Raw genomic sequence first — 10,367 nt, 5'->3', positions numbered from 1 at the left:
GGTGAGGACTGGTTTTTTTCCCCCCTCGTAGGCTGATGAATATTTAAAGACAATGGCAGATTTAGGTCAGTCGAGTTTATGGGACCCTTGTTCTGAGGTCATAGTTGGAGTATACTCCAAGGCTGTGTTCTAGATTTTTGTGACAAGGAACCTATGTTATTTTTGGGAACTAGATTTGCTTGATGGATCCCAAGGTGTAACTCCTGAAACAAAGCACTCTGAATTGTGCTACAGCAGAGCTGCCAGTATATTACTGACTTGTACATTTTATACTGATACGTTCAGACCTTTGTTCGCAAGCAACAGACCTTAAACATACGAGGAGTCGTTAAAATTGGCTACCTTAGGGAAACTTGTGGGAATTGGTATAAAAAGAGACCCATTGAGAGCTGATTGAGATATTTTTCCTTCACATAATGGAGGTATTAATTATTTGTGTTGTGACATTCTTAGTCATGGTAAAATAGTGGTCTGTAAAGGAAGTTTCTAAAAGTGGGTCTGTTAGGTTTTGAGCTCTTTGGATTGCAAAGTTAGTCATTTCAGTTTATATCCATAGAAACGAAAATTTGGTTTTAGCAAGTGACATAAGCCTTTTCAAAAATATTTTGGAATAATTTGAATCAACTGAAATATAAGGACAGGATAGGGGATAGATTTTATCAGCCTAAGAGAAAAATGCCAAATTTTAAAAGCTCTTTAAAATAACACTACTAAATTAGGATCAAATTTTGGGGAATAAAAAAAGACTCCTAGGGCAAAGGAGTTTGTTGGCTGTGTCATAGCTTAATGGCCAAAGTATTTTGTGTATATGCCTTGTAGCACACTTGTTGATGGTAGGTCTGGTGAAAAGGAAATCTTGTAAGATGCAACTACTTAAGACAGATTGCTATAGTTTTTAATAGATAAACAGAAATGAACTATTGATTAGTTCTTATATCTTTATGGTAGTGATCACAGGCTTTTTCTCCTGAACATAGGGTGATTTGAAAGGTACATTGCATACTCTTCCCTATTTAGACTTGAAAAAATTAGACCAAGAGCAATTATGTTAGTAAAGGTTCAATTTTATTTAGTTGAGGTCCCATCAAACCATCACAAGGTTATGTGTCAAGTAGTGATTGAGACCATGCTCATGCTTTGTAGTAGGTGAGCACCACCAGGCTTTAGGACCAAAAATGATTAGTGATTTTTTTGTTTGTTTGTTTTTTTGAAAAAGCCACTAATTCTGTGGATAGTCATCTCCCTCAAGGGCTAACAGTCCCACTCCTCTGGTTTACATTAATATGTTTATAACTTACCATAATTTTCCTGGTGAACTCACTGATTAGCTGAGCCCTGTCAAGATTGGGGAAGGCAAAGATGGAGACAGCTTAATCCAGTCCACCTTCTTGGTTGCTTCTGGCATCCAAGTGAAAGGCTACAGTAACCACATTTCAGATGTGCTAGGCTAGTATTTGTCATTTGGGGATGGTGGAAGGAGGTGGGTTCGTGTGGTTTATAAAATGCTGTATAAGTTGAAGAGATCTAATATGAAGGTTCTCATGTCCTTTGTAACATAGGCTTTGACCTAGAAATTCTTGATCACTACTTCACAGTGTAAGTACTTGAGTCCATCATTTATATGTTGGGGCCGAGGTAAGAGACACCTTTGATTTCAGCTGTCTGGGTTACTAACCTTAGAATGTAAAAAGATCTGGTTTGGGATGTAAAACTGACAACACACAAACACAAATGTTTTAAACTGTCTTTGAACTGGACAGTTACGGTTGTATCTCAATACTCTGGTGTTTTAGGTTTTCCTGATGGAAATAGTAGAACTAGGAAATTCAAATCTGATGTATTCCTACACATTAGAAGAGGGTACATGGGCATTGCTTAACGCTAAGCTCTTTTAATGTAAGTTCTTAACACACCTCTGCAAAAACTAACAGTCTTAAAATTGTGCATTCTGATTCTCTACATATTAAATACGGAATAATTTTAAAATGAGCTCTTGAACCGATTTTGTATTTTTGAATGCCTTCTATGTTTCAGGTTGGTTTATAGATGAGAGTCCTCTTTTGCATTGTAGGAGTACAATATATGCCGTGTTATTTTTTCAGAGTAATCCAAGTAGTGCATATTGTATATAAATCTGCTAAATGGCACTGGAAAATATTCAATAGCTTGGAGGAAAAACTAGAAGTTTTACTCAGATGTTTTCAGTCATATTTAGAATTGACATCCCTTTGAAGAAAAGTGAAATTTTTTTAAGTGATGAAGACTATTGTGGTTTTTTAATCAGTAGATGATACTTAAAATGGCATTATGATAATTCTCTTTATGAATTTGTACTTTATAACATGAGATCTGGAAGATTTTTTATTTTTTATCATCTTAGCTTATATGGTTCAGTTATTTTGTTTTTTTACGGGTTCCATTAAATTAGCATGTATTTAGATAAAACATAGTCAAATTCGCCAGTCTTTCTTCATGCTTAATTAGAAGAGAGGTAGGTAGAGGTCCTCTAAATTCAACAGACCAGCAAGCATTAGCAGCTTAAAAATTCCCCTTCTTAAATGATGTGACTCTTATGCTTGCGGTTTTTAATGACTTTATTTTTGAGTACTTGCTCAGTCACTTGAGGTGAAATGCCTAGATTAGCTTTTTCCACGTTGGAGTTTCTCAAACTTAATGTTTTTACTGGTTCATAGTGTTCAGGACAGTACCTCCTGGTCACTACGACTATTTGAGACAGTGTGCAGTTTTGTATGCAGCTTCGCCAGAGAAGCTTTAAGTGGGTTTTCATTGTACTACAAGTCTGCTTCCCTAGCAAAAGTTTGATTTCCTATAATTGTTCCACTTGCTTTGCATCACTTATTATTTGGGTTAAACTGACTCATTTAAAGTAGTTTGCCTTTGTTGTTTAGATAGATGATGAAAAACAATACTATAATTTGAGCCATAGAAGACATTTTAATATTAGCTCGTATTTATCAAGCTTGTTTCTGTGACAACAAAACAAAAAAATGGACTAAAACCTAAGTGAGTCTAGATGTAGTCAGTTTAGGTGTGATTTGTATTTTAGTGATCGATTGTACATAGAACTAGACAAAAATGGGGAAAATGTATTACGTTCTCTGTTGAGGGAGAGATCAGTGCACTTAAACACTTAAAAACTTTGGGTTACTGTGTTTACATCATAGTGTACAAGCATCGTTTATGGTTTGGCTTTGAGAATTTTTATGGCATTACACTTACAGAAAATGTATAAAAGAAACTGTTCGAAGTTTTGGTTATATTTTTATATTTGTAAAGTAAAAGTTGGATTAAAATGGTCACTGTTCTTTTTAAATTTTATTTTATTGTCATTTCAATTAAAAAAATAAAACAATGACTCTGTGTGTGGCTACTAACCTTAGTTTGCAATTAGAAATCCTGCATGCTTCTTTTTCAGTGTCCTTGGCTGGGGGCCATTAGGTAAGAGACAACTTGGCAGAATAGCAAGGGCCTGAAGAACTGGGACATTGATATTGCCCTCTCCTGGCACTCTTCCATTGTGTGTTAGCCGTGGTCTTAGGCAGATCTAGTTTCCTGCATTGTGAAGGGGGACACTGGATTTAGAACCTGAACCCTGGGATTTAGAAGTTGTCCCATAATTTTGTTAAGTGTGTTGTTGTATCGTTGGCGACTCAGTTTTCTCACCTATAAAGAGAGTGTTGGTTCCGTTAAGTCTTTTTTTCAGACACCAGGCTTTCTGCTTATGTAATACTGTGTAATGTAATTTCAGCATCTTAAATAGCAACAGCGTGCCCAAAAGATGGGAACAGGTGTGTAATAAAACCATAGCCGTAAGATTTTATATCTGAACAAAAGTTGAATAAAACCTGATAAAGTTACTGTAAGACTTTTCTGAAAATTTTACTGCTTGTGTATTTTATGGCAGGTACCAAAAAGCTGTGAAAAATTATGAAAGAAAAGCCCCAAATTGAAATATGTCCATTAACTTCTTAACCTACAACTTGAGTTGGTTATTTTTCTCCCTCTGCTAGATTTAGTAGAGGGACACATTGGTCTCGCTAATGAAACACCAGAATTCTGTGGGAGTATACTTAAAGCTACTGGATTAGATAATGAAATTCAGTTTCTAGGATGTTGAGAATCTTCAACAACAACAAAAGTACTCAGCCTTTCTCACAGTACGGTGAAATCAAATGAAGTCACGAATGTGAAAGGATTTCAGATATTTAAAAAGAGTAAATACCAATAATGTATCTAGGTGTGAATCTTAATTCACACAAACTCTGGTTTGCCTGAAGTGATACTTTTAAAAAAATTTCTTTTAACTCAAGCTAAATCACAGTTACCATCTTATGAAGAAGGCAGAAAATTCAGTCTTTTAGTCATTATTGGGAGACTTTGGGGCCCAAAGTCTCAGAAGAATCCAGAAAGCATAAATGGTACTCTGAAAGGGTGGGGGTGCAGACAGCTCTAGATTCCCTCATGGACTCTACAGATACTTCTCTTGTCTAAGGTGGACCAGCTCTTTAAGGTCTGGTGTGGTTGACTTCCTGCCACATTCGGGCCTGAGGACTTAACTGATAAAGGTAGTCCCTGTACCTATGTTCAGTCTTGCTGGGCACACTAAGTATTTATTGCTCTGTGTTTTGCCTTCTCCCCTGGTCCTCTCAGGGAGTAGGAGACAATGCAAAGAACCAGAAGTGCTGGTAGATTTTAGAAGGCGAGTTTTGACCTTGCTAAAAAATCCTTGAGAGAAGAATGTGCAAAAGCCTGGCTACCTTCTTGGAGTGGGAGAGCAAAAAAATGTTGGTAGAACAAATACTAACTATTCTAGTGAAATAATCAGGCACAAACCTTTAACATTTTTTAAAATGCTGGGGCACCTGGGTGGCTCAGTTGGTTAAGCACCCAATTCTTGATTTTGGCTCAGGTCATGATCTAACAGTTCGTGAGTTTGAGCCCTTCATTGGGCTCTGTGCTGACAGCTCAGAGCCTGCTTGAGATTCTCTCCCTCTCTCTGCCCCTCCCTCGCTTGTGTGTGTGTGTGTGTGTGTGTGCTCTCCCAATAAATAAAAAATCTTTTAAAATGCAAATAAAAAATTATCTCATATAGTTAGGTTAATCTCACCTATTGAGTCCTCAGGAAGTTCAAACTTAGACTATAATTTTTATGTAGTCAGAACTTTAAAAAGTTGCTATTAAGGGTTTTACAAAGTTGTTACAGAAAACAGGTTGTCTAAGGTTTAACACTTCGAAAGTAGTGGTTATCTCAACATAGTTCAAGGAAGAGTATAGCACTTTAGAATTCAGATGGTGGAATGTTGGTGGAATATATATATATGTGTATATATGTATATATATATATACATATATATATATACACACACACACACACACATATATATATATATATATATATATGTATATATATATAGGCAGATCTATTAGCAACCCCTCTTATGGTGACTGGACAAGTTTGGTGTGTGGGATCTTGTTACTGTATTTTGACTTGGATTGAATATAGATGGCCCAGTATTGTGATTTAAAAATCTTGGGAGCTCAAATATAGTAGAATGGTTACTTCCCTGGAAAATATCCTCATTTTTCAAAATAAAGCTTTCCTTTATTTTACCAATAAAGTTGAAAGCGGAGCATCTTAATCAAATGGCTACAGGTGGAAAACCAAAGGGAGCTGAAGCCTAAAATTCATATTAGACTTCACATAGAAGAGTGTGTGTGGTGTAAGTAATTTCCCCATCCTCCCAAAAGCCAAATTGTTGTGTTCCATCACAGGCCCTTTAATAGGATGTTTCTAACAATTCCAAAGTGGATGGTAATAACCTTGAGAGAACCTTGTATTCTAATTAATGACCTTAAGAAAAAGAGACCTTGAACATGGTTTAGTCCTTTTCTTTTGGAAGTTGTAAGATTTAACAAATATATACTGAGCACCTACTCTGGAGCAGGCCCAATTCTAGACCCTGGGGATATGATGAGGAGTAAGACCCTCGAGCTAAACATTTTTTTGGTATAGCACTTTTTTTTTTGGTCACCGCTTTATTAAAGTGTACAGTGAAATGAATTTTAGTATATTCAGAGTGGTGGAGCCATTGCAATTTTTAAAAATCCATATTTTTTTACCCCCCAATTCCCTCATCCCTGGCCTCCCCCTCCCCACCACACCCTATCCCACCCCTCCCAGCCAGCAACCATTCCTGTGTTTTCTGTTTCTATACATGTATTTGCGCATTCTGCATATTTCATATAAATGGACCCACAATGTGTGGCCTTTTGTGTGAGGCTGCTTTTACTTACTAGCATGTTTTCAAGGTTCCTCCGTGCTGTAGCATGTATCATTACTTCACTCATTTTCATGGCTGAATAATAGTCCATTGTATGGATTATACCTTATTTATGCACCCATCGCTTGAGGAACATTAGCGTTCTTTCTACCCTTGGCTGTTGTGAATGATTCTGTTACCAACATTTGTGTACAATTTTTTGTGGAGTTAATGTTTTTCATTTCTCTTGGGTATGTACTTAGGAGTGGAATTGCTAGGTCAAATGGTTACTCGTGTTTAACTTTTTGAGGAACTAACGATTTTCCAAAGAAGCTGCATTATTTTATATTCCTATTTTATATTCCTGGTGTATGAGGGAACACATTTTTTACTTCCTGCTGAATTAAGTCCGTTGTAGATTCTGCTGGAGGCTACTAGTAAACAATAAAACCTTAAGATCACCTTACTGGCGGTACATTTCAGTCTGTTGGTTAATATGCTTTCCTTTAGGGTCTAGCCTCTCTTATTCCCTAAGCATCATCTCCTCTTTGGACCACGAGGGAAGCCGCTAGGCCCAGTGGGGTACTCAGGGGTAACCCGCCTAAGCGGGACGGGGTAACTGTTAAGGAAACCCAGGGGCGAGTGTCCGGGTCCCCGCGCGCTGCGGACTCGCGACGCTGCCTGGGCTCGACCGCCCGCCGGCGCCGTCAGGCCCGCGGGACGCTCCTGCTTCGCCGGCCAGGCGCCCTGTATGCCCGCGGGCCCGGCCCGGCTGGGGTGTCGGCGGATAGGAATGCTGGGTGCTGGGCCCCAGAGCCTGTGGCCCGGGCCTTCACCCGCTCGGCGACGGCGCGACTGCTGGGGGCGGGGGACGGAGGCCGCGCCCCCGCGCCCGTCCCGCCCGCGCCCCGCTGGGGGCGGCGGCCCGCCCCGAGCCCGCGGAGGCTCTTCCGCGCCGGCAGGGGCAGCAGCGGGAGCGGCGCGGGGCGGAGCGGCGCGAGCGGCCAGGAGCGGCCCGGCCCGGCCCGGCGCGGCGGCGGCGGCGGCGGCGGCGGCGGCGGCTGCGGCGACGCCAGAGCCCGAGGGCACCGTTCGCGAGGCCGCCGCGGGAGCCCGGCCGCAGCGCGGGGAGGCCTGGGGCCTGGAGGCCGCCGCTGCCGCCATGCCGCTGCTCTTCCTGGAGCGCTTCCCTTGGCCCAGCCTCCGCACCTACACGGGCCTCAGCGGCCTGGCCTTGCTCGGCACCATCGTCAGCGCCTACCGCGCCCTCAGCCAGCCCGAGGCCGGGCCCGGGGAGCCCGAGTCGCCAACGGCCCCGGTGCAGACGGAGGCGGCCGCGCCCGCCCGGCCCAGCGCCGGCGGCCCCCGGGCCCGCGACGTGGCCCAGTACCTGCTCTCGGACAGCCTGTTCGTGTGGGTGAGCGAAGCTGCCCGGGCCGCCGCGGGGGGGAGCGGGCGGGGGGAGGGGCGCCATGTCACCCATTATGTGCCGGGGGGGGGGCGTGGCTGGGCCGGGGTCGCCTCCCTGGGGCCCGGGGTTCGCGGCCTGGGGGGCGGGGCCCTCCCGCCAGCTTGCTGCCCTCCGGGAGGCTGAGGTGCTGAGGTGGCCCGGGGTGGGGGTGGGGGACGCGGAGAGATCAGCCCGCGCGAGAGCGGGGGCGACCCGAGAGAGGCTAGAGGACGGGGCTCGGGGAGGTGCGGAGGGCGCGAGGGCGCGCGGTCCAGCCGGAGGAGGGGAAGGGGCGAGGTGCTGGGACGGGGGGGAGTGACTGAGGGACCCCGGGACGGAAACTCGAAGCCCTCCAGCAGCCGGTTACCCCAGTGGGCCAGTGAATTGTGGAGGGAAGTTGAAAGGCTTTTCTGACTCTGTCGGCACGGAGTGTTGTTAGCGGGTTTCCAGTAAAGAGGAGGGGGCCGAGGCGAATCAGATGTTGGCTTTGGGACAGCTGTACGCATTTGGGTGTGCTGGGACCTTTCTTTCAGGAGGGAGGCCGGCTCCCACAACTTTTCTCGTTTTGGCCATTTAGGATGTGATTGTCCTGTTTGGGTCAAACACACACACACACACACACAAACCGTGCTTCCTTTCCTGTTGCTTTTACCTGATGAGTCGTGACGGTTTCCTTTGATGTGTGAGGGCAGTAAAACATTCGGAGTCAAGAGCAGGCTCATCGTTTTCACTCCGGATCTGTCCATTTAGTGATCCATGTTACAACAGGGTTTTCAGTTTGTCTGTCAATGCAAGATAAGCAGCACCTACGAGCCGTAAGTGCTGGTTTCGCTTGTTAGGACAGATAATTTCAGGCTGGGCAGATCAACAGTATTTTGACTAAAGAACTTCGCTTCCACCTTGGCCTTGAATGCCATGTATGTACACACACAGCGATCAGAAAAGTTGCTCCAGGATTTAAGTCTGTCACTTGGGTTTGCTGTGGTGTCTTGGGGCTTGTCTTCTGCAGTTCCCATTTGGGGTTAAGAGTAGGCTGTAAATGACTAAGATTAATATTCCAAGGATAGAGAATGATCTACAACTCATTTGTTATAATTAATCCCTTTGTGCTTCATCAGGAAGCAGTGGGATTTATGAACTCGGGGGGCTGTGGATTACGTCTCTTGGTCCTTCTGATGAAGAGATTAGTAGAAGGCAGTGAAGGGTGACGTTTTCTTCTTTCACTGCTGTGTACCTGAGGTGGGTGCTGTGTAAACAGTAGAGAAGAAGGGAGACGAGAAAGAACCCAACTCCCGTCTCTTGTCTTATCTCAGATCTATTTTTTCGTTTGAGTTAGCAGGTAAACAACTTAAATCGATGTCAAGAGTACTTCTGGCAAATGTCAAGATTACAATGCAGTCTTCGATATAAAAGACATAAATAAGAAGGAACCACTGTAGAATATAGCAGCTACTAGCATTGTTTAACGATTTTTTGCCCTCCAGGAGATTTTGTTTTTACAAAACCTGTGTTCAAATTCCAAGGTTAACACCTCTTCATTAAACATTGCATAAAGCCTGTTGATTTTCCCACAGAAATTATTTCTTGTACGAACATAGCCATTTTCCCCCATCTTTTTCATTAGAGGTCTTACCTAAAGCAGATTTATCATTCCTTCCTAATCTGATGATTTTTTTCCCTTTTTCAGTTGATCTTCCTACTGTTCTTCTAACATCTTTCCTCATGGTTTTCACACTTTGATGCTGGTCTTCCTTGGTTTCTCAGACCCCCTATAAGTTTTCCTCATCACCCATTGCATAGTAGCTGAGCAGGACTCACAGTCTTCAAAGGCCTGCTTCCTTGGCCTGACAGCATTGTTGAGTGAATATACGGTGGGGCCTTGGTCCTGCCCAAAGACATTCAGATTCAATTTTTTAAAAACCAAGCGAGACAAAACAAAAACTGATCTTTCTGCCAGTTTGCAAATCCTGTTAGCTGCTGTTTGGCTTATTGGAATCTCTAAAACTTCTCTTTGTGAGCACCATTTAAATCAGTATAGGTCTGATAGCATCTCAGGGCGTTTTTGATTAACAAACTCAGCTCAAAACCTTTCAGTGGTACCATTTTTGGGCACTCTGGAAGGCATAGCTGTGAGCCCTTTCCCCCTTCCCTCAAAGCAATCCGTATACACATAAAGCAAAATTTGATGAGTGATAGTAGATATATAAAGAAGAAATGGCAGAGTCTGGGGGAAGGAGAACGTGATGCCTAGGGGAAGGATGCGTGGAAGATGGTGTTTGAACCCAGCCTCGGGAGGTGAGAAGGATCTGAGCAAGTAGCGGTATGTGTTCCAAGTAGAGAAAAGAGCCCGTGAAGCTCAGACAGCGTATGAAAGGTAGTGCGCGGCCTATGCAGAGCAGCCCATAAACTGGGCTCTTATATTAAAACTCCATTGGGTCTTATGATTAAGAGTTTGGGAAAGTAAAGGGGACACCCAGGAGTCACAGGAGGTGGGCGAAGTGACCAACCCCTCTAAAGTTTAAACATGTATTTCTCAAAGTGTGGACCTGTGGGCCTCTGGCAACCTGGTACAGTTTCTGGCAACCTGGTACAGTGAGATACAGTTTCTCAGATTCTCTCTAGGGATTGATTCAGGG

General features: G+C 43.4%; 1 protein-coding gene across 1 annotated transcript in view; it reads left to right on the top strand.

Annotated features, from left to right (window-relative positions):
* Positions 1–7,230: 7,230 nt before the first annotated feature.
* The window catches only part of AMFR (autocrine motility factor receptor), a 44,052-nt gene continuing 40,915 nt past the window's right edge, over positions 7,231–10,367 (top strand). Inside the window, exon 1 of the mRNA XM_060651905.3 lies at positions 7,231–7,698. Coding sequence (XP_060507888.1) covers positions 7,444–7,698 — 255 coding nt within the window. The 5' untranslated portion in view covers positions 7,231–7,443. The remainder of the gene's footprint in view (positions 7,699–10,367) is intronic.

The sequence above is a fragment of the Panthera onca genome, chromosome E2 (genome assembly GCF_046562875.1).
Source record: "Panthera onca isolate mPanOnc1 chromosome E2, mPanOnc1 haplotype 2, whole genome shotgun sequence".
Taxonomy (NCBI): domain Eukaryota; kingdom Metazoa; phylum Chordata; class Mammalia; order Carnivora; family Felidae; genus Panthera; species Panthera onca.
This window is presented reverse-complemented; position numbering and strand designations above follow the sequence as displayed.